Source organism: Anoplophora glabripennis, unplaced genomic scaffold (genome assembly GCF_000390285.2).
Source record: "Anoplophora glabripennis isolate ALB-LARVAE unplaced genomic scaffold, Agla_2.0 scaffold501, whole genome shotgun sequence".
NCBI classification, from domain to species: Eukaryota; Metazoa; Arthropoda; class Insecta; order Coleoptera; family Cerambycidae; genus Anoplophora; species Anoplophora glabripennis.
The window spans coordinates 267,318-293,205 of record NW_019416582.1 but is presented as its reverse complement, the minus strand read 5'-3'; the positions used below and the strand labels follow the sequence as shown (position 1 = coordinate 293,205).

The following is a 25,888-nucleotide window of genomic DNA, read 5'->3' as shown; positions in this document are numbered from 1 at the left end:
GAGATCAAAAAGTTTGTAAACGAATATAAATTTAACAATTAAAAACCTGTGACAGTTGTCATGTTGATTGTTACTTACCTATCACCGCCAACCTAAAATGTGCGAAACAAATGGAAACATCATTTTAAGAAAAGGTAAATGTTTATTCGTAAATAATATAAAAACCACTGGGTTTAGGTATAGGAAAACTTTAACAAAGTTACACTTAATTTTAATGCAGAATGTGAATACGTTAAAAAAATTAGGGGTTTCCATTTAAAAATTTCGAGTTTTCCACATTTTCTGAACTTCATATTCGATAAAAAAAAATTGACCACCCTGTATAAAAACTGGAAAATGTTCATGACAAATTCGATAAACTAGGTCTTCTTCTACAAAATGTCCAATTTGCACAAAAAAAAACCTATGTTTCTAGGAAAACTAAATTTTGCCGACAGTCTTCATCTGTCAATTTTTGCCTAAAAATCAAAATATCTCTGAAATGGTCAATCCTAAGTATGGAGTGTGCTATATGTTTTCAACTTAAAAATAGAATGCTTTTTCCAAAAATGCAATAATATACAAGGGGTTCCATTTTAAATAAGAAAGTTAGTCTCGACTTCCGATATAACCGGAAGTACAATGACCTTGAAAATATTTTAGCTTGGTAGTTCGATGGAGTTCGTGGTGGGACACCCTATACAGGGTGGTCCAGATTTTAATAGACAAACTTCGGGAAACTACTAAACAACAAAAATTAACATCACTTTGCTCTATGAACATAGGCGCAGAAAGCCATCATTTATGAGATACAGGGCGTTGAAATTATCAAAAATAAAATAATTTTTTTTAATATCTGGAAAACCTCTTCATCAAATTTATCCAAATTTTGTACACATTTTTTTTTGAATATTTTTTCTAGTTCTGTACGCACACAGTCCAAATTAAAAAACCAGTGGCGGAGAAACAAGGACGTTGTTTCCTTATTTAGAGTAAAACTTCTACGCCACTGAATTAATTGGTAATATGAATACATTTTATAACGATCTGAAACATTCCGGATGAAAAAGCACACTTTTATTTTTGCCGAAAAGTGAATGGTTTACGAGTTATGAGACATATTATGATGCGTTTGTCCAGATATTTAAAAAATATATTTTATTTTTGTTAATTTCAATAACTCGTAAACCATTCACTTTTCGATAAAAATAAGAGAAAATTTTTTCATCCGGAATGTTTCTGACCATTATAAAATGTATTAATGTTACCAATTAATTCAATAGCGTAGAAGTTGTACTTTAAATAAGAAAACAGCATCCTTGTTTCTCCGCCACTGGACTATGTGCATACAAAAATTGGGGAAATATTTGAAAAAAAATGTGTACCAAATTTGGATAAATTTGATAAAACCGTTTTGCAGATATTTAAAAAAATTGTTTTATTTTTGTTAATTTCAACGGTGGCTTTCTGCGCCTATGTTCATAGAGCAAGGTGATGTTAATTTTTGTTGTTTAGTAGTTTCCCGAAGTTTGTCTATTAAAATTTGGACCACCCTGTGTAATAAAGTGACGTTTCATGTGGTAAAGTGCTACTTTGGTAAACGATTTTGAATTTGGTAAAATAACATATTATCAGTCAAAATCTCAGTCAAAAAAAAACTAATATTAGTCCAATTAAATAAGCCTTTAAATCGAAATTTTGGTCAACTTGCCTGAATTTTTTATATGAGTTAGTTTGAGGTATGTTATAACAATAAGTGACAGTAATTTTTTGTTCAACCCCGGCCAAGGGTGAAAAAAGATAAAAAAAGGGTTTTTTTAAGATAACACAAAACGGGTAAGGGCTAGAAAAAAAGTTTCGTGGCAAAAATTGTAAAGCATACAATTCTGCATTAAGATGGCCTCTTGACTTTTTCTTGTATTATTAAAATTAACAGAGTTAGGGAGGCTAGAAGTTAAGGGAAGATTTCAGAAATTTAAACAAATCATAAGCAGAAAAATGAATGAATTTTGTAATTTTTTTTTCGATCTACTCTAATAAATGTAACCTTTCTTTTCAGAGAAATAGATATATTTTTTAATTTATAATAAGAAAGTTATAACAATTTCAAATTTGTTGTTCACCCCCCTAAACAGAGATTTTAACGAAAACCTCGAAACAGTCCAATTTAATTTTGTCAATTTGTTTACATAAATCAAATTTTTAATTCCTTTTGAGTAAATATTTTTTTTTATAAATAAAAAATATAGTTTTTCTGAAATAAAAAATAAGGGTAGCAACCCCCAAACACGGAATCACTTGCGAAATATTTGTTTTTTATCATAAGTAATTTCCATTTTGTTTCATTTCAAAATATTGATTTGAAGCCCAGAAATTTTAAATAAACTGTTTTGGAGGGCAAACTTTGAGAGTGTATTTCACCCCGTAAATATGTTTTTCCGCCTATAAAAAAAAGTGTCTACATTTTTTAGAGTAGATTGAAAAAAAAATTACAAAATTCATTCCTTTTTCTGCTTCTTATGATTTTTTTAAATTTCTGAAATCTTCCCTTAAATTCTAACCTCCCTAACTCTGTTAATTTTAATAGTACGAGAAAAAGTCAAGATGTCATTTTTATGTATAATTGTATGCTTTACAACTTTTATAAGAAACTTTTTTTCTAGCCCTTGCCCCTTTTGTGTTATCTTGAAAAACTCCTTTGTTTTATCTTTTTTCACCCTTGGCCGGAGGTTGAACAAAAAATTACTGTCACTTATTGTTATAATATACCTCAAACTAACTCATATCAAAAAATCAGGCAAGTTGACCAAAATTTCGATTTAAAGGCTTATTTAATTGGACTATATACATATATTTGCCTTTCTATCTGAATCATCGATAAAGGTATTGTTGTTGACATTGCCAACACTGAACGTACGCTAGAAAACTATTTAGAGTAACTACATTTATTACTTTAGTTATTATCTATAACATCGAACTTCGCGTAATAAAAGTTACGTTGCTCGGATCCGTTACTGGATGGATTCTGCTTCTCCGTGCTAACCAGACACGCCGTTCTACATTTCGGTAAGTGAGCCATGAGCAGAGCTACATCGATCTCTCTTCCTTATAAATACTACTGATCTTCAGCGCGGCCTTCAGATACGCTCCGAGGTTCAAGGCACCCGCTCGCATCCCAAAAAGTGTGTTAAGTGTCCATTGTAAGAGTGCACGCCACCTTGGACTTCCCGAACTGTGATAAGTGAAATGATGCCGGTTGCGAAGATGGGTTCCGGACTGTTCGCTTTCGTTCTGTTGTCAGTTGTTTTGACCGTTAGTTGTAGGAGTTTGGAGGGCGCCGAGAACGCGACGACGTCCTTGATGGACGTCGCCGAAGGACTGTTCAGGACGGGGCGAGCGCGGTCCAATTTAGTTTACGCCAATTTTGTATCTTGCGCGATCCGATACGACGCTTCCTGTCTCGTGGACGCTGCTGGGGAGTACTTTGAGGGGCGAAAAAACGAGCTTTTGGGTAAGTCTAAGGGTATATGGATTTCCAGGAATGCCAGGTTTCTACAGGGTGTTCGTTGGTCAAAATTAACTCAAAAACTTCAAAAAATTAAATACATTTGAGCACGCCACTGCCTTTTTATAAGCTTGATATTATTTTTAGATTGAGTAATTAAAAATACTTCTTTTTTTATAATTTCATTTCATTAATTTCATAAATTAATTTTTAGAGGCAAAAAAGATTGTATTCTTAATTACTCGAATAAAAATTATCTATTTATTTATTTATTTATTTAGAAATTACAATACCCAGAGACAAAGTCTCAATTACACGATAAGATAAAACAAAAACCTTAACTGCGTTTAAAAAGAACAAATAGACAAACTAACATTAAATATAAAAATACAGGGTGTTGCACCTAGGAGGGATTCTTCTGTAACTCTGCAACTGCAAAATTTATAAAAATATCGTTTTAATGAAAGTTGTCTGGTATCATGTGGGCCAAGTAAAGAAAATATTTTTAGCTTTGCGCGCGTGGGTGCTACACAACTTTGTTATTTTAAGTGGAACACCCTGTATATTATTACGTTTTTGAATTCTTTGGTTAATATTAGGTAGAGTTTATTAAATATACGTGGTGTTTAAAACTTACCATTTCCGAGATAATCAGTTTTTGAAAAAAATCGCAATTTCAGCTCTTTAAATGAAGCTAGGTAGCGTCTAAACCATAAGAGTTAGAAACCTGCAGTTTTCACAGTTCGCTTTGGCATAAATTACTCTATTTTGTCATCTGTGAGCAAAATGTGTACGTTATTCAGACTAGGAAATACTGACACCTACATTTAATAATCTTATGAGTTGAAAAACTCTGTTTTTCAAATGGAATGAACCATATTAATTGTTATGGGTGAATGCAAAATTGAATGCCCTTTCGACTGATATAAGGTTGTCCATACCAATTTTCCAGAAAAATCAGGTTCTTTTCTAAAGTCCGAAAAAGTAGCTATGGAACAGTGTCAAGAAGGCCTTGCAAACCCACTTTTCTCTCACGTTTTATGAGGCCTGAGACTGACAGTGTCAATATTTACTGGCATGTTTAAAAAGTGGTTTGACAAACAAAAGTAAACCACTAACAACAACTAAAACAAAACGCAAAACGAAACAAACTGAAACTCGGAACACAACAAGGAGAAGAATATCTAAAGCGCGGATTTACATCAACTGCTCGAAGTGTCAATTTTGATTAATACCAATTCAAAAACGCAATAATATATAGGGCGTTCCATTTAAAATAACAAATTTATGTAGCGCCCACTCGAAATGGAACATCCTGTAAAGCTAAAAATATTTTCTTTATATGGCCCATATGATTCCAGACAACTTTTATTAAAACCATTTTTCTTAATTTTAGAGTTACAGGGTTACATAAGAATCGCTCTTAGGTGGAAGACCCTGTATAAGTAGGTACTACACAAAATATAAAATCCAGACAAAATAACTTAAGTATAAACAATAACAGAGAAATAAAACAAATAAGCTAAGACATTATACAAGATACCTAGGATTACATTTGTTAGAGATTTTTTTTATGTTATTCATAGGATGAAAAAATATATCAAGCCGATCTTTATACTTTTGATAATTATTGCAAATCATTTGATATAGAGCAGATACTATTAGTAAATTTGTACGAGGTGTTGGTAACTGTAAATCATAGTGAAATCCAGATTTAAGTTTAGGAACATGACATAATTGATATAAAATCCTTGAAACTGACGAGTCTGCATTTAAAGTATTATTTATAATTTTAAAAAGTGTCACCCTCCGAAGAGATAAGACAAAAAAAACAGAAAGGAAAATAAAATAACGGAACAAATCTATTAAATTCTAACCATCTATGGAAGGTAACAAGGTATTCGCCGCTAGTACTCAGCGGAGAAGGGGAGGTTCACTATATAGAGATTGTTTTGGGCGCCAGGTAAATTTACCTCAACGAATACCGACGTTGATTAACCCCCAAATCTACCAAACGGGGTTAATAAAAAATAATACGGGATAAATGCAAATGTTTATTGAAGACGTCAACTCCCATAAGAAAAATACGGGTTGACCAAAGCAGTAATTAAAATGACAAAAAAAAATGAGCTGTATAAGTTGATAGCAAGATAAACACAAGTAGTGAGCGCCTGCACTATACGCTAATCGTAAACAATTTAATACCAAGATAACAGTGAGGCAGAAATTAAAATATATATATTAGTTAAATTATTTGTTAGACTTTAAATACGCGATCGCGACGCTTGAGCTCAGGCGCTACGCAGATGTGGCAGTTTGTTGCCGAACGCCAGAAAGAATTTGCTTTAATTTCCGCTAACAATATTTAAAATAAATATATGGCGCAAGCGCAGCGCAAAGAAAAATAAAGAAAGATTCGTTATGGCTATTACTAGAAGAAATTAACAGCTAACTGCGGTTAACAAGTTTATATGCAGGCATGACAACCAAATTCAGGACTTGAGGCAAAATTTAAGTGTTAAACAAAATTACGACTAACATATTTATAAATAACAATTAAGCCTAACCTAATAAATGCATCGGCAACTACCTAATATTTTTTTTTTCCTAACTTACGACGAAACTATTTAGTCTATATGAAGTAGATAATAATAATAAAAAAAAGGGACTATAGATCTTGAACTAGTATTTAAATCCACGATTATTTATCACCTACAGTTATAAAAGTCCCGAAATTTACTATGGACTAAACTGAGTATGATTACTTAAATTAATATATGTACACAATTGTAAGATCAATAAAAGTTATTGGTAGGAATTAAATAAAAAAAAACTTGCGGTACTCTATCTCCGCTATGCTTCTTCTTGAAATAGGGACAGTTGGTATACTAACTTCGGTCCGGAGGCCGGCCGGTATACTCGCGGGTGCTGAGCAGCCGCTGACACCGCTTGTTGTGTCGTGGATCAAAACCAAAACCCTAATACGACATTAATATTAGGAAAGAAACTAAATAACCCTAGCTTGGTATAACTAAATCTATAATAAAAATACACATACCCTTTCCCAGGGGTTTTGTTCCTTTCTAGTGGATCCTTAACGACTTCCACTCAACAGTTAAACAATTATTCCTCTGTACCAGGCGAATATGACTCTTATGGTAACGAAGAATACGGAAATAGGTCCACAAACTGATAATATAACTATAAAAATACAAAAATACTACACTTAGACGATTGAAACGAGTAAAAAAAAAGAGAATAGTAACATACCTTTCGGTCAACTTGCTTGATTGCGTAAGGAAAAGGACAGTTCAAAAGTGATATCGCCGCCGCGTGCTCTATGAATCCCAATTATGGATAAATATTCAGAAACCATCACAACTAGCCACTATTAGCACCAACTTTTCTGAATATATTGTGGAAAACTTGATTAAGGTTGATTACAATAATCTATGAAAATTTCGAGTTTCCTCGAGCGCGACTCACGACAAAATTGCTCGCTCCTTATCACCTCGTTTCGCTTTTTTGCTACCCGCTTATCTTAAACTATTCTAACGTCTATACCAAATTTAAATAAGAAATATATACTAGGCGTATTCTTGGAAATTGCCGAGAAACCGAAATTTAACGTAACAAAAGGAACATGATTGAAAATAAAAATCGCTTACGACAGACTATTAAAAATCTCCGTTATACTTTCTCTATTGAATATTATAAACATTATAAATGGACTCCAAACAACCGATTGCATATTCTAGTTTGCAACGCACAAATGCTGCATACAATATCTTTAGAACCTTTACGTTCTGAAAGTCCTTATAATTACGCAAAATAAAGGCTAAATTTTTATAAGCGGATTTGGTTACTAAACGATAATCTAGCTAGTACAAATGTAACACCAAGATCAGTAAATTGCGTAACTCTATTTAGAAAAGGTTCACCAATTTTATAATCAAAATCTAGATTAGTTTTGCATCGACTGTAAGACATAATTTTGCATATCAAGCCAATAAAAAAGCAGTGGCGTATTAAAATTTTTCTTTAAAATATCTAGTTATGACGACGCCCCTGGAATAATTAATTTAAATCTACTCGTAATTACATTAAATTGAACCCGTTACTTATTACTAAAAATATGTCAAGTTTTATCAAAATTGGACAAGTGTTTTTTTACATATTTAAAAAAATATATATTTTTTAAATTTAACCTCGAAAACTAAGCTTTAACGTATAAGTTCTTATGAACATTCCTTTTTTGCGAATTGTCTTAAAACCTGTATATCGCGCATTACAAAAAGTTGTTGCCATTTCAATCAGTTTTTCTTTTTAAATTTAGACTCAAAAATAATAATTAAAAACTGAAAGTGAATATCAACTCAGAAGAAGAAACCAAATTGATTTTTGAAACGTCAGAATTTTTTGGAGGTGTGTTTTGTATTTGTCTCCTTTTTTAGTGTAAAATTTTTGGATAGAACAAATAATTTTCATAAAAATAACCCTTGACTTTTCATTTAGGCGCGAGGCTTTATTTTTCATTAGGAAAATTTGATTGTTCTAAATTTATTGTAGATATTCGCGGTATATTAAGATACAAATGGATATATTACAACATGTCTTATATGAAAATATATTATTCGTATTTAGGTAGGTACATATTACAATTTAGAAAAATCGAAAAATAGTACAAACTAAAATGTATTTTAGTATTTCTTTAGAATATTCTTATAAATTATCTTCTTGTAGAATAAAAGTTGTACTATCGAATCAATAACACTGTCAAGCTCTCACATTGTTGCCATTTTTTCGTGGATGTAACGCCTATGGACTATTTAAAAATGATTAATTTATTACCCCATACCGTTTCAAAACGAACTTATAGCTGTAGGTAATCATTTTGGATCGATAGAAGTTACATGAATGTCAGGTACGATACCATTAATCAATGTATTACTGCAATTTAAAGATCTGCTCCACCAAAACACTTTCTTTTGAAATATAAATGATGTTTCCGTTTATATGGAGCTACCACAGCTTTTTGCGATCAAAATAAGCACATTTAGCTAAACTTATCTCCATCCTAAGTTGCTTTGTTTAGACGATAGGGAGCATCAAAGTTGACAAAAAAAAATGTTTTGGTACACTAATATTTCCATATAGATGTCACTTTATGACATAGTAAACGAAGTAACTTGATTATTAGAAGTGTGAAAAATACGTTGAACTATAGCTTCGAATTTTTGTAATTGTAACATGCCATTTTTGATATAACTATTTTATATCGCGATAAATATGTGTATAGACCATCCACTATATATAATATTTATTATAATAATAGTTCATAATGAACGTGCCACTTTATCTAAAAATTTACAAACGTGCACAAATGTATTAATTTCAGACTCTTGCATTCTTCGAATAACTAAAAAACAGTTATGGGACTTAACCTACTGAAAAACACAATAAAATTTACTACTGCATGTTAATGGACATCCACCATAAAATTTTGCAGTATCTAGTGCTTACAGTCACTACATAAATACGTGTCGTGTCTAAAGCATGTGATATCTTCACATGCAAGTTATTGTTAGTTAACGGATTATTTACATGAGAACACGCCTTGATATAACATTAAAAACATTACCATACTAATTAGTTACATGTAGCTGTGATATAAAATGAAGTACAGTAATGTTTTGAATGGGTAAACCTTTGTAGACCGACTGTAATTCAAGTGCTTCAATCATCGTTTATCGAACTATTCGTTTAAATGGTTTTAATTTGTAATTCCCACAGAAATAAAAATATTTTTAAAATTTGATATACAGGGTGTACGGAAACTAAACCGACGAACGAAGACAGCAAATTCTAGGAATGATTTCATATCGATTTGATGTAAATCGTCTTATCCCAGAATGCTTCCTAAGGGAGGTAGTGCTGTTTGAAGATGGCCCTTTGACATTGTTTTTTTTTAATTGTTCAAATCGCTGTTTATTTAGAACGATCAAACTTGGGTTATGTGTTAACTCTTATAGGGACAGCGTTTTCATGCAAAAATGCTCTTTTAATTGTAACCATAGGTGTCATATTTGGGAGAGTCAATTAATATTTTCAATATTTTTTTATCTTCGACTTTTTGGTATTTTTATATCAAAACTTCAGAGTATTCTAGATTAAAGAAGTACTCTTGTCTTGAGTGGATAAGACGATATGAAATCGTCCCTAGAATTTGTTGTCTTCGTTTGCCGATTTAGTTTCCTTTGCTGTGCCCTGTGTTATACTGGTTAATTTTCTTTATTTTCCTGTCTTTAAAAAAATAATGAAATAAACTCTTGCTCAAACGAATCAGTTAATGGTTGATTTTATGAAAGTAGGTTTTTCAAACAAAAATCTCACACTGAAAAAAGTAAACAAATACAAAATACTAAAAATTCGTCGTTATACAGGGTGTCTAGTAGGTGTACGGCATACTTTCGGATATGTATAGGGAAGGTCAAAATAACCCTAGTTTGTCATAAAAATAACACTAAAGTGCCCCTTAACGGAGATACGTAGCCCCAAAGGGGCACCCAACGATTTACCTTTTTGGCTCTAACTTTTGAACCGACTTGTATATTTTAATGAAAATTTAAATATTTTATGTAGGCCATAAAGGCTCATAAAACCATACTGCAGTAGATGTTTTACACTGTCAGGGAAGTCAAGAACGTACTTGCTACCACACTCGTTTGGCCAAAATTTTGACAGGTGTCATTTTATAGAGCTGAAAACTGAATTTTTAAATACTTTGGCCATTCCTCTTTAAAAAAGATACACTATGTTTGTTTGGATAAATTTAGCAGTTTTCGAAAAAATTAAATTTTAGTATTATACAGGGTGGGCCATTAGTGTGAGAAAATAAAATAACTCCCTTGTTACTCATAATACAGAAAAAAAATATACATAAAAGTTGTACTGAATCAAGAAACCTTAAGGACAAAATTAATTTGAAACATACAGTGTGATGAGTAAAAACGGGACACGCCAAATATTACATTTTTTTAATGGAACACCCTGTTTATTTTTAAACATATGGATTTCTAAGAAAATTCTATATTTGGCAATACAAATAATTTAATATTTTAGTGCGGGGTTGCCAAGTTATGTAGAAAATTCTTCGAATTTTGGAAAAAACATGACCTCGAAGAAGTTGTATTAACTTTCAACTACTAATCCTTGGAGCAAAAATATTTGACAGAGTTATAGGCAAATGTCAGGCAAAGACTCCTATATTAGCTAATACCGATATTTATACAGGGCATTTTTTATAATACGATTATTTTAAGAAAGTTCAAACTTGATTTTGCAAAATTTTTCAAATGGAACACCCTGTATTTTATGGTTCTATTTTATTCACATATCAGTCCACTTCAACTTTTATTAAGTATGTTCTACACCTAAAGTTCTTAGTTTTTAAGATAAAGCAACATTTCTGGAAAAACCTAATTTTTATTATTTTCGGTCGCACGAAATGGCTTTGGAAGAAACTGTCATATCGTGTCAACTTGTCAGTTCATAATTTATCATTCCATTTTGAGTTAATTTTATTAGTTAATCTCTATTTGTTGTATTCTATAAAATAATAAAAATTAAGTTTTTTCAGAAATGTTGCTATATCATAAAAACTAACAATTTTAGATATAGAACATGCTTAATCAAAGTTGAAGTAGATCGATATGTGAATAAAATAGAACAATAAAATATAGGGCGTTCCATTTGAAAAATGTTTGGAAAAGCAAGTTTAAACTTTCTAAAAATGATCGTATTATAAAAAATGCCCTGTATAAAATATCGATATTAGTTAATATAGGAGCCTTTGTCTAACAGTTGCCTATAACTCTGTCTAATTATTTTGTTTCAAGTGATAGCAGCTAGAATTTTCTCGGGAATCCATATATTTAAAAATATACAGGGTGTTTAAAAAATGTGATATTTGGCGTGTCCAGTTTTTACTTATCACCCTGTATGTATGAAATTAATTTTGTAGTTTAGGTTTCTTGATTCTGTACAACTTTTATATAAACTTTTTTTCTGAATTATAAGTAACAAAGGAGTTACTTTACTTTCTCACACTATTGGCCCTATAAACAATTGTTTATAAAGAATTGTCATTTTTGTAATCTAGAAAGAGTAATGTATTATTGTTTATATTGTTTTCTATTTCCAAAGTAAATTTAATTGTTGCCATTCCAAACTCTTGTTGATAAAATTCTTTATTTAATTGAAAATATGTAGTGTCTATGCCACAAACAAATAACAATAGATTATTCTATTACTGCCTGTTCTAATGTAGATGGTATTATACGTATACTTATTCGTATCATATTTAACATAAATATGTATATAATTCAAGAATAACGGAGTTAGGAAGAAAAAGTGAATATCTGAAATATTTTCACCTTAAACTAATTCAAACTAATTCTAAAAATTTTCATAAAATTCCCATAAAATGAAGGTATATGTAGGTATGTTAAATTATTTATACAGCACAAAACGTTTAGAAATTAAATTTATCGAATCATCGAACTCACCTGTTCGAGATTTTAAAATCGACAAATGCAATAGTTTTTGTTTTCACAGAAACATATCAAGTGAACATATGTTAATGTTTTATTCAGAACAGAGGCACCATAAATTTTAAGGAATTATGCTTTCATCTGCATATGGCAATCGCGAAGATATATCTATACGTATTCATGGCTAGAAATTCTTCTTTTTTACTAAATAAATTACGATATATAAAAAGCACTAGATACTATTTACAAGATACAAAAATATACCATCTACACTAATTATTTTCAATGACGCCGCAAATTTAGGCTAATAAAATAAAGAAATTCTTTGGACTGTGGATTGAATATCCATTTTTATGAATCTATCTTGTGAAAGTGTCCTCAAAGCTGACTTTATATTTCTCTGATATTATCTCCGTAATGGTTAAGGATTTAAAGAAAAATTAAGTAAATTTCGTTAAGACTTTCAACGTCACTTGGTTGCAAGAATGTAACCTACTTTGCAAGAGGAAATCCATTTGTTGATGTATTTTTGCAAAATTACAGTACGTTACAAAGGGTAAAGTGTCACAAAACAAGCCTTTCGTTATTTAATGCGCTTCTATTACTCTAAAAAAATTAAACACGCATGCAACGTTTCTTTGATGTTGTCTTAATCGTGTTTATAAGGTAAAAACCAGAATGTAATCATTATTTAATGACTGAAGTTGATTTCTCACTTGTTAGCTCAATTATTACTTACGACATGATATTACGATGTTAATAATAATGATTACACTGAGAAAACAATTTCAGTCAAACCAATTTGAATTAACTAAAACAATGAAATGTCAGGTTTGTTACTTATACCAAACACATTAAAATCATTTTTTATTTTTTCTTCGTAATTGTTAGTTAAAGTTATATATATACCTACTTTTTTGTCATAGTTGTCAGAAAAATGTAAAAAATTGTGTTTTATGTTGTACCGACAACTGTTTCAAACAATCATAGTCACTTCTGTACTTAAAACAACATACCTACTCTTTATTAATTTTTTTCTACTTATTTTAAAGTTTTTTTTTCTCAAGAAAAAACACATCGATAAACACATAAAATTCACCAGAGTACCTTAGGTATAACCTCAATCGTTTTAGTTTAAATTCATTCATTGTTAATTTATTTTGAAAATAGTTGCCCGATTAAGCGAAAAACAGAGAATTGAAATTTTAATTATGATTGGATGCGGAGATAAAATCCGTAGTCAACAGGAGGTATGTGACTTATTTCACCATAAGTATCTACCAGAGAATTAGTGAAGCTACAATAACTAAAGTATCCAAAAAGTTTGAAGAATATAAGATTTACCTGAATCAGGAAGGCGAAGAACGGTAAGCGAAAATGACCGTAAAAATGTGATGCTCGCCGTTACTGAAAATCCTCACTCATCCATTAGATCTATCTCAGCCAACTTGTCGAAGTCTTCAGTTCACAGAACTCTGATGTCTCAAAAGTGAAATCCTTACAAAGTAAGGGCAGATGACACACATATGAAAAACAGTTAAAAATCACATAATTTTCATTGACGAGGCAACTTTTTGCTTAAATGGAATCGTGAACAGGCAAATTACTAGGTTTTGAAGCCCAGAAAATCCACATTGGATGCAAGAAAAACATACACAACGGCCGGAAAAAGTGAATGTTTGTTATGGAATAGTAGAAAAGCGCATACTGGAACCTTATTTCTTTGAGGGCAATTTGACAGGCCACAATTATTTGGATTTTTTGCGTTTTCAGCTGATTCCAGCCCTAGAATTAATTTTTCTAACCCTAATGAGCACAATATGCCGGCTGGTGATGTCTGGTTCCAACAAGACGGTGCCCCTCCACATTTTCACCTCGATGTAAGAGATTATCTTAATGAAGTTTACCCAAATCGATGGATAAACAGAAGAGGGCCGATTGAATGTCCACCACGCTCCCCTGACTTAACCTTACTAGATTTTTTTGTGGGGTTATCTAAAAAGCAAAGTGTATGTGAACAGACCAGACACTATCAAAGGATTGAAAAATCGTATCAGATAAGAAGTTCGAAACATAACGCCAAATGTTTTTCAAAATGTAGTTGATAAGTTTGAACAGGGAATTGGGCATTGTGCAATGGCTAACGGGGGCCAATTTGAACGTTTGGTGTAATAAAATAAAAAGTAGCAGTAAATTGTTGTTTTCATTTAATTCCTCAACTTTTGGCAACTATGACAAAAAAGTAGTTATAACCTTATATCGCTGACTTCGTCTTTAGAAGGACTATCTAATTATACTATAAAATATAGAGAATCCTATTAAAAAAAATGTCTGTTATGTTATAGGTCTGTCAAACATCGCTGGAAAAAAATGAAAATAATGCAGAAAGTAACAATTTCTATTTACTAATTGACCTGATTCAGCGATTTTTTTTAATTTTAACAGGAAAAAAATATGAATTTTGTTTCATCATTTTCAGTATAACGTGTAATTTATCTTTATCTAAACGAACTAACAATAAAACATTTTTCTCAGCGTACGTATGTATACCCACCGAGACTTACTTTCCTCTTTCGATTCGGTTTGTAATAAAACATAAATAAGCACCTGTCGCATCCGAATTGGTGTCTTCGATTCGTGCTTATTTCGGGGCAAACGACAGGGTCCATTAATATCGTTTTCCAAATCTTTCCGCTGGTTTCTACCCAACCGTTCCACTGTTTTAACTGTTGGGTGACACACTTCGCGTAACCCGTCGGAATTACAATCGTTGCTTTTAACGTGAGATATTTTTTATAACACTCAAAAGTATGTTAATATGATATATGGATTTGTTTCGTTATGCACAATGACTAATAAAGTGCTTAATGACCCAGAACTTTCCTTTGATTAAGGAATTGACCTGGCGGATTTGTGAATGGGGCACGAGTTCCTAACGATATTGTTCGCTTGTTTTTCACTGACCTAGTCCACAACAGATATTCTGATGATTTTATACGATTGTTATTTTTATACATCCGTGGGTTTTATATCCGCACAGAAAAAATTGGGACAAATTTCTTTGATTTAATATGCATTTTTTAAGGAATGCTTGTTGAAGTAGATTACAATTTACGATATTAAACTTAAGATCCTTTTCGACTATAAACCAAACTATTGCATTTTTAATTTAGAACGTATTTATTGGACCTTTCAATAGGGTCAAAAGTCGACATTTTCAGTTGACAAAGTGAGTTTTTTTTATCACCTAGACGCAAAATACTTTTATGTTCTACAACAAATGTCAAAATGATCTGTCATTTTTTTCTAAACTTATGATTTTATTAATTAAAGAATATACATTTGTACATGTAATTTGATATCCCTCGTTTCTTAGTCTTTTACTTTGTGTAAACGTATTATTTAGTCGTTTCTTTGAGTATTATGTGAAATTACATTGAAATTTAACATTCCTCACTTAAGAAAATCTTTCGTTTTTTGTAAATTTATTAGACAGTATATTTTCTCTGAGTTATGTAAAATTATTCAAAAACGGTGCTATTATAAACGCTATCAAAACAAATTTACTGTTCATAAAGTTATTTTTCTTCTTGTTACGTAAAATGTTAAATTACTATCACATTTACCGTTCCCTGTGTTAACGAGAACTTTTATGTTACATAAACTTATTAAATACTCGTTTTTCTTAATTTAATAAGTCCTTATCCCCCCAACATTCTTTTGCCAAAACGTATGGGATAGTATTTTGTGCATATAATGTGAAATTACGTTGTAATTTACCACTTTTCGTCTCAACTACATTTTCTGTTTTTGCAAAAACGTCATAGATAATCGTTTCTCTCAGTATCGTGTAAAATTACATTGTAATTTTACATTCCTCGCTTCAACAAGATTTTTTGTTTTATGTAAACGTATGACACTAAGTTTTTGTTGCTTACAAATATTAGATAGGATATTTTGTAAAATTACATTGTAATTTAACATTTCTCGTCTCTACAAGGTTTTCCGCTTTAAATAAACGTATTGGGTAGTAGTATTGAGTAAATTTAATTTTAATTTATTTTAATTCTTACCTCAACAACGTGTTGCTTACACATATTAGATAATTAGGTTAACATTCTTCGTTTCCACGAAGTTTTCTGATTTGAGTAAACGTATTAGATGGTCGTTATATCCGTATTAAGCAAAATTACATTGTAATTTTCCTGATGCCAAAAGGTATTGTGTGCAAACATAGTATGTAGTAGTTTATTTTGTAACTTTGTAAACTCCATAACTTTTATTTTGAGTAAAATTTAATGATTTTTTTTCGTTTATGTAAAATTACATGTTAATTTAGCATTCATAATATGAAGGTATTTTGTGTTTCAGAAGCGAAGCGTATTAGAGAGTTTTGTAGCACTAAATTAATAACAAATTGGATGCCCAAATCGAAGGTTCACTCGTTTTATATTGTGCTAATAGTTTATTTTAAATTCTTACGCCTTTTAAAATTGTTAGAAAAAGTGTTTTAAATTTGATGGTTTTAATGAGATTTTTGTACAATTAGTTGAACTTGAACTTATTTTATAGCGGTCTAACCACTTAGTCAGTTATCTTCATTGTATGGGCCTAGCGAAGTATAACGTAGTTTTAATCAAGTGCTATTTGGTGATGCTAGAATTTCGTGAAATATATTTTAAAACTCTCCGATTTTGGTTGTATCGGCAACTACAATTTAAAAAATTGGCACAAGTAACATAATAAATTAGCCTTTTTGAGTTACTATTATTTGGTCCTAAAATAATCTCACCATAAAGTTGAATAACAGCATGTATTTAAATGAGCTGAAAATAAATATTTTCACTGAATATTACCGCCTACACTGAATAAATACATATCCACTTTGAATTGTGTTAAATTTATAAATATTTATAAAACAGTAAATAATCTATCTGCCTTTATTCTTAGCCCTAGATTCGGATTGAGATTTGATTAGAAACTAAAGCGTTTAAACAATGTTTTTACAGTACAGTTCAGTATAGTTTTCCATGCTTTGATAACTTTGTTCAATACATATTATTAAATAATTTTCCTAGATGTGAACTTACTGTATTGTAATCAATAAAATGTGCAGAGAGAACCATTTTCTGATTTAAAAGCAAGCAGTAATAAAAAAATAAGAAAGAAAAAATTTGCTTTTGTTAATATCTTCCAAAAGGCCTGATCAAATGAATTCGAATTTGGTACAGAATATTATATCATACGTCTGCATGATTTGAATATTGCGATGACAAATGATATGATTCAGTAGCGGAGATTCAGGTCTACAGTTTTTTTTTTGGGTCCTTAGTACTTCTATGCCACTGAATTTTCTTTTTCTCTAACCGTTAGTAACGTTAACGGCTTCATTTTATTTGCTAAATTTGAGAAATACACCATCAGTACATCTTCTAAATACAACTTAATGTTTCTTCTTTGCACTCGTCCATAAAACCTTGGTAAACACATTCATAAATTTCTCAAGATTTCTTTGAGACAAGATTCAAAGAAAACTCGTTCACACACTCCAGTATTTTCTTAGTTCTATTTTCTCTCTTTAAAGTTTTCAGCAAAGTCTTCTCTTTCTCTCTAACTAGAATTCTGATATTAGTTCAATCTATCGGGTGTCCTAGTATCTGCCCCGTGTTTAGAACCTCCTGATTTTTCTACGTTGCTATTCATTAAATCAACTTGTACTTTTTTAACCTCGTAGTAATAGATCTTTCTATTTGCTGTAGGTATACACCACGACCTTGAAATAGATCATTCTTACGATTCATCTTGGAAAAGCTATCTTTATCTTCCTTGAAGCATTATAGATGGTATAACATTGTGTTTCCTTAAAATGAGGCTATCTTATGTTGTTTTCCTTGTTCTTCTTAAATGCTGTAGTTGCTCGTCTAACAGTTCCGTGCTTCGATGTACCAATGTACTAATAATATCTTGTTTCTGGGTTGGATGGTGATGAGGTTCATGGTTTAGGTATCTTTCTATGTGAATTAGCTTTATGCAAACGTTGTGTCCCAGAACACAGTCCAGTTTTTTCTCGAAAATGACACCTAGGAACAACATGGTACCATTTTATTCCATCTCCTTGAGCTGACGTAGCTCAAGAATCCTTCTAGATTGTTATATACACATATCTTTGATTTTAGAGTTGCTGATTCCTGGGGTTTCTTCTAGTAAGCTTCCATTTAGATATTTGACAAATCTGGGGACGAATTTTTCTGACTCAAACAAGCAGTGAAGACATGAAAGATAGACCACCCTGTACGAAGCATTCAGCTAATCAGAAACCCAACCTGCTCCACGCATACATACTAACGAAGAGCGCGTTTAATTATTATTAGCGGCGGGTACTTCATCCGATTGGGAATGTAAATTTTATGACTGTCGGTAAAGGTTGCCTCTTCCTGTTAAAAAAATGCATGGCTGTGATGTATATGTGCCCGAATTAATATTCCGAAGGCGTCCGTCGCGTAGTAAGTGAGTAACGCGTAGTGCCAAAGCAGACGAAAAAAATACCCGTGGTGTTCGAGAGATTATATATTCCAAAGGCGTTGAGTAACTGTTAGTCTAGCGGTCAAAAAAATTTCAAAAATTATTCGTCTATTCGAAGTGGAACGCGATCTGTGCTGAATTATAAAGTTCGGAAATGTGGGAAATTCAGTTCGAGCTAATAACGTGTTAAATGAAGCGTAGTGAGGAATATTAAAAGCATTTTTGGGATGCAATAATCTGCTATTTATACGAGTAGAACACTCTTTCTGTAACATTGAAGAGTCGTCATCTCAGTTTTATTTTAGTAAATTCAATTTCCGAAGGTGTTACATATTTATACAGAGTGTCTGTTATTTAACATGTTTTCATAGCTCTGGTACCTAATTAAAAACTTTTTATTTAATCTGGTATTTCTGCTACACAAATATATTTCACACTGAAAAAGTAATTAATTCCTTCACTAATCACTAAAACACATCACCAGGTTACATTTCGAAAAACTTTTATTATCGTTAACAAAACTTTTTATTTATGTACCTTCCATATAGATATACCGGGTGTTTAATGGATTCTTACATAATTCTGTTATTTTAATTTTAATAAAAAAATGTTTTATATAAGAGTTGTCTGGAAATATATTGGGCATCCCTGTAAAATATTTTCAGTTATACAGGGTGCTTCGTTTCTTCTGGACGATACATAACTTCGTTATTTTAAATGGAACACCCTGTATATAAGTGCTTTTGCGGATTCCTCACTTAATTTTAGGTTGACTTTGTAGACCGTACATGGTACCTAGAACCTTCGGTTTCCGAGATATTCGACTGTTTTTGGAAAAAACTATGATTTCAGTTCTCCGAATAAATCTCAGTAGTACCTAAACTAAAAGAAATAGGAATATGCGGTTTAGACAGTTCTTATTTATTGCAATACTTTGCCACCTTTGAAAAAATTAAAAATATAATTAAACAAAACCTTTCGCCAAAAGGATTAGTCATCGGTTATTTTTATGAAAATAGTTTGGCCTAACCAAAAATCTCACATTGAAGAAGCAGACAAATACAAAATACACGTCATTATACAGGGTGTTCCTTTTTTAAACATGTTAACTTTAAAAGTTAATAGACAACTTGTTTTTTAACAAAATAGTTCATATGATCGTAAGTCGTAAATCGTCTCCTAACCCAGATACAGGATGTCAAATTAAATTTTTTTTTTTTTACAATTTTATCGTAATATTTAAAAAAACAGCAAGTAATAATGAAACCAAATTAGGTATGTCTTCTGGCGACATAATGTTCTCCAAAAGTGATCTACAAACGATTCACTACAACCAGCAGTGGCGTAGTAGGTGGGTAGTCATTTTATGACATTTTTAAATTTTAAACGAAATACTGTTTTTGCAAAATTACCATAAAGTTAAAGGGTTCTGAGTAAATGGCTTTTTTTGTTAAAAATCAAGTTCTATATCAACTGTTAAACTTAGTAAAAATGGAACACCCTGAACAGTGGCCTGTATTTTTACTTTATAACAATTTTGCAAGAACAGAATAATTTGAAGCATCTTTTAATCTTCCTTTAAGGGTATTATTTACCTTCCCCAAAATTTAGGTTAAACCCAATCGAATTATATGACCATTTTTTTGTATTTTGTATTTATCTATTTTATTCGGTGTTGGACAACAATATTTTCATAAAGATAACCCTTGATTGTAAATATGTAACTCCAGACGATATAATTTCGGCATATTTCTCATTATTCACTTCTTGTTTTTCAGCTCAAGCCGATTCTGAATTCCTGAAATCAAGAGGTCGGGCGGATCCAGACGCCACTCCATCACACGTCGCCAAATCGATAGAAAAACTGTTGTCAGAGCTATCCGGTCTGTTCAGGGACAGTCTACTCAACTTTTTTGGTGCCAGAGAAAGCGAAGAAGATGACGAAGTGGTGGACTCCGATGGTCAGGATAATGGTACGAGCAGAGCGGCCAAAGAAGGTTTGTATTATAATCGGGCGTTGGTCTGTCCGTAGTTTTTTTTTAGAAGGCAAACCCATGGACAAGGACAGCTAGCGTTGTCCATGTGTATGCCTTTGTTGTTGTGAAACACTGTGTAGAAGTAGATTTTCAATAGAGAGTAGATAAAAAGTAGATCGTTTGCACAGTAGAAGTGATTGAACATATTCTTTGTAATATAAAAATAAAAGGAATACATTACTTTTCCTGGGTAAATGGTGGTCAATCAGATTTGGGTACATCTTGCAACAATAATGTCGCAGGTTTATATATATTTCCTTTGGTTTTTTGAATAATAAATAACTAATATTGCAGTTTGATCCCTGCGGAACCTCTGATGTCCTCTATCCCATAAATATAACCTAATGAAATTTGATGCATTTTGAATTAATTGATTAAAATATCATGATCAATTTTGAATGAAGGCCTTTGAAAATTCCGTGAAATTACATTTTTTTAAATTTTATTTATAACAAACAAGTACACTCTTTTGGCATAAAGAACAGTATGAAAATGTCAAAAACATACATTTTTTGGGGTCTAAAATTGACAAGTGCTCCGTACCAGGCCTTCAAAACAGTTCATGATAAACATAGTATATTAGTAGAAATAGGTTCAAATAACAGCTTTTAATCAGAAGTTTTTTAAATTTAGTGAAAATTGTCTAAATTTAATAAAAAAAAGGTTGTATTGAAACGTCGATTTAAACATTGAATATCAAGAACTAATAATTACAGGATGAGGTCGAAGAAAAAAAATGTATATAAATTTGTGTTGTTATTTTTGCAAGTACTATTTAAATCCAAGAGATTGGCCATTCGTTCCTGGACACCTTGAACTATAGGTATTTCAAAAAAATCAAAATGCATTTAAAATTTGCAAATTTTTTATTTGTTTTGCAAAAATTTTCATTTCTGCAAATTTCTCATTATATACGAGAAAATACTTCTTACAAAAACATTCATATCATCATCGTCATCATCATCATCATCATGATTATCATCACTGACATAAAACTTTACATGATTCTACATATGTTTTGCCATGTCAATGACAATCAATGTATGTTTTCTTGTATATTTCTTCTATATATTATTATATTTGTACATATTTAATGACTGTAGTATAGATGTAGAGTATTTTTTTCAATGTACAAACGAACTGTTTACTGTTACTGGATTACAATTTTGTATGTATTAAATATATAACTTCTATTTTTATATTTAATTGTATGTTTAGGTATCTCAAAGTCAATTTATTTTTAAAAAAATATTCGCCACATTCTGTATAATAGTTTATTTATGTTGAACAAATTTGTTATGTGTAATTATTTAACCTACTTAAAATCTAGAATTTGGAAAGTTATAGCAACATACCGACGACATTATTAAGCTGTCACCAAATATTCATAATCCTTTATAATAATTAGCGACGTTTATATGACCATACATTACTGCTATTTTCACAGATATTATTGTTGGTTTATTGGAAGTGTTTTTATCTAATTGTTTCTAAGACTGTTCTGGTAACGAAATTAGAAAAAGTTGTACGGGGTGTATCAGCAGGGAGAAACGTTTTTCTCGTCTAAATTTAAGAATATTTCCTTATATAAGGTGTACCGAAAATAAGTGCCATAATATAAACCACGTGTTTACTTCATCAAAAACAACAAGTTCTGTGTAATATTTTTTTCCGAAAACTCACATTTTCGTCATAGTATTTCGTACCCCTTAAATGAGCTGCCTATGGATAAAAAAATATGCATGTAATGTAATGTATAGAGATCGGAAAGCTGCACATTTTAGTAATCCCCCAATCCGTGTCATTGTACAATAAATGTGCATATCTGTCTTTGATGTGAAGCTTCGCATCGATCAATTTATTCGATACGATACCCTAGTCTCTAATGCGTGCCCTGTTGATCTGGCATGCCAGCGAACGATCCAGATTTTTTGCTGAGGGACATTGTCGTTCTTGCGTGTGAGTTTGACGCCTTGCTTGGTCGAGTGTTTGGCACTTGTTTTTATGGCAGTCGGTAGCGTTGTGTATCTTGGGCATAGTGCGGCACACGACTTAACCACAGATTTAGCCTATTTTCGAATTACTAGACAAAAGTTGTTGTTTTCGATGCATTAAATGCGTGCTAGAAGTTTGCTACATACTTCTGGAACGCCATATATTATAGCATCTTGTTTTTGAGACACAGAGTGTTACAGTTAAAAAAATTTATATCTATTCTAAATATCTATAAAAGCATTTTGTAATTATTACGTATTTTGTTTATTATTTTTGAAAAATGTATGGAGACTTCTCATTTTGAACAGTGCTCACAATATTTCGTATCAATATATTTTGTAGTAGTCATTGAAGCTTTTCACCTTCGAATTCTTTGAAACTGAACCGATCGACTTGAAATTTGGCAGATGGTTAGAGAAAAGGTCAATGAACATTAGTGACATAGCGCCGATTGACGCTTCCACCCTGTTGGGGGTTGACACCCCTTCTCGGGGGTGGAATTTTTTTCAAAAATATCGATAGAGAATCAAATTTTGAGCAAATAATATTCGAAGAATTTTTTCGAGAAATCAATAGTTTTTTAGTTATTCACAATTGAAAACTTGGAATTTTGAATGAAAAAAAAACACTTTTTCAAAGTATTTTTCGCGAATAACTCAAAAACTACGCATTTTATTAAAAAAAAGTGTAATGAACAAAAATGTAGCTTATAAAAAACAAAGAAAATCGTTTTTTAAAAAGTGTTGTACGTCCTATACAAAGCGAAATATGGTTAGTGGAAGGGGACTTGTTTTGGGGGGAATACTCGAATCGATGTATTCAACATCAAATAACGAAAAAAGGATTAATTCTACGTGTATAACGCAAAACTGAAGGAGTTATCGTCAAAAACAGATACATATTTCTTAAGGAAAAATGAGCAGTAAACGCTGTACCATTTCCATCAGAATTAAAATTAATCGTAGACCCTTTACAATTAGTTTTGTTTTAGTGTTTTTCATACGATCCTGAAGTTAGACGGGTTTAGAATGCGTATTTTTTTAATAATGTACGGTAAAAGTTGAAAACGTATTTTTCATTATTCAAAAAAACTTGCCTTATTTATACAATAATTCTGAAATTATGAAAGATACGTAAAAATTGATAGACAACAAAAATGTAGCTTTCAACAAGTATTTTGTTTTTTTTATTCGTATAGCATAAAAAATGAAGGAGATATCGCCGCTTGTGTATCCATTTTAGTGAAAAAACGACCTGTCTCGAGTCCTTCGATCCTTTCCCTTTAAAAAACGATTATATGCAAACGATCTTACAGCTCTTGAAATTATCTTTAAAATGCTTTTTTGTATGATACTATAGTTTCAAAATTAACCGAGTTATGGTAAAAAAAACCGACATTTTTTCGGAGCAAAATAGGCTTTCTCATTTTTATATATTATATATTATATTATACAAATAAAATAAGTAAAAAAAATAATGTGATTATTTATATACAGCGTAGCAATTTTTGTTATGATTGATTATATTTAAAAATCGATTATAATAAAAATATTTTACATTAATATTGGTAAAATGGTAGTTTATAAGAGCTGAAAATGGCAAAAGTAAAATATTCTTTCATAAACAATATAAGGGAATTTTTATTTTAAATTATTGCACAATTATAGCATTCCAAGATTTAAAACGTAATTTTTTATCATTTTTTTAGCACGGGGTGATTTATAAGGATTGAAAAGTGTTATGAGATACAAATTCTTTCATAAGCAATGAGGGAATTTTTATTTTAAATAATTGCACCGTTAGAGCATTACAAGCTTTTAAATAGTAATTTTTTATCATAATATCAGGGTCGAAAAGATCAAATATATCATAAAACATGTTCGAGAACATGGAACATTATTTAATCTTAGTTTGAACAAGATTTTTATCAATAAAATGCTTAAAACTTAATTTTTTCCATTTTTTTCACTTAGGGGTAGTTTTTACCCCTAAAAACAAAAAGCGTCAATCGGGCTTATGTCACTTTTGAAGTTGAGCCTAAGATGAGCCCTATTTTAAATTTTCATGCAAATCCATGCAGTTTCAAAGTATTCGGAGGTTACAGCTGATTTTTAGCTTCGGTGACTGTACTATTATTAATTTGGAGGATATCTACAAATAAAACACTTTTTTTAATTTTGCACGCCCTAAAAACTAGTGACCCAAGAGTAATTGTTTATATGAGAAAATATTCTTTAATTTAAAATAGAAAAACAAATTCGTCGTTGTTACACCCTATTTTTGAGATAACCAGAAAAGAAATAGTCTTGTGGTCAAAATCAACAATTGTTTTCTTTTTTTTTCCCAATAAATCTAACCAGTAATGTATTAGTTGTAAGTTGTATTCACTATTCTACTGTATTTAAGCTTTCATTTGTATATTTTGTAAGTTAGATTGGATATAGACTTTTAGTTACTTCGTAAAGTAAAACTGGTTACTACAAGATTTCTCCTATTGCTGTCAGTTTATTGACAGTTTATTCTACAAGTTACTAGTTTTCTTCGAATTCTTTTGTCCTCTATACGTACGTTTCTTCAGTAGTTATCCTCAGAGGAAGTACCAAAATACCAACAAATATAATCCCTTTCTATAGTGATTAGGAACATTTTTTCTTCATGTACATTCTGGCGTAGAACTGGTTGGGGTCCCAAACTCCGTTACAGTGCAAAAAAGTCACACCCAAATACTGTATTTCAGAATACAGGGCACACAAGAAGAAGAAGAAGATGAAGGAAATCCTCAAATATTCCGCAATCGCAGCCGCCGTAGTGGCTAAAGTAAATTTCCTTTTCAAATTGTTTCACGCTTCCTTGCAACTCAAACTGTTCCTGGTAAGCCTCGGCGGTCTGATTTTGCACCTGGTCAAGTTCTGGCTCGACGTTAAGAGGGGTTACAACCCCCCTAAGGTCGTTCATTACGAACCGGTGCACCATTCGCATTACGATGGGGATGACGGTGGTTACTGGGCCAGGCAATACGAAGAGGAAGACGATTATGGCGCTCACAGTTTGGCTTATTCCAAACGGAAGCCCGGTTTAGTTAAAAATAACGAGTTTCTTTATAATAGTATCAAATAATAGACTTTATGTTTTCTATAATTTGCCGAATGGATTACGATTTGTCGGGATTTGACGTTAAAAGTTATCTGAAAAGTGATATAGTGCGATTACCTATTTACAGGTAAAGTATAAGCTAACAAGTTTATTAACAACAACGTTTAACAACAAGCACAATTTTTTGCACATTGAAGCACCTAAAT

At 31.3% G+C, this 25,888-nt stretch overlaps 1 protein-coding gene across 1 annotated transcript; it reads left to right on the top strand.

Moving 5' to 3' along the window:
• The first annotated feature begins 3,243 nt into the window (after positions 1-3,243).
• On the top strand, positions 3,244-25,706 carry LOC111691748. Its single transcript, XM_023455011.1, has 3 exons — positions 3,244-3,490; positions 20,337-20,555; positions 25,327-25,706. Exons 1-3 carry the CDS (start codon positions 3,244-3,246, stop codon positions 25,704-25,706), a joined length of 846 nt encoding a protein of 281 aa, XP_023310779.1.
• Positions 25,707-25,888: the final 182 nt, after the last annotated feature.

What these genes read in the sequence shown, in the direction of transcription:
- LOC111691748 (XM_023455011.1), top strand. Translation starts at nt 3,244, where the DNA reads ATGGGTTCCGGACTGTTCGCTTTCGTTCTGTTGTCAGTTGTTTTGACC. An exon ending in GCGAAAAAACGAGCTTTTGG is followed by an intron (nt 3,491 to 20,336) that starts GTAAGTCTAAGG and finishes CTTGTTTTTCAG; the next exon opens with CTCAAGCCGATTCTGAATTC. An exon ending in GAGCAGAGCGGCCAAAGAAG is followed by an intron (nt 20,556 to 25,326) that starts GTTTGTATTATA and finishes ACTGTATTTCAG; the next exon opens with AATACAGGGCACACAAGAAG.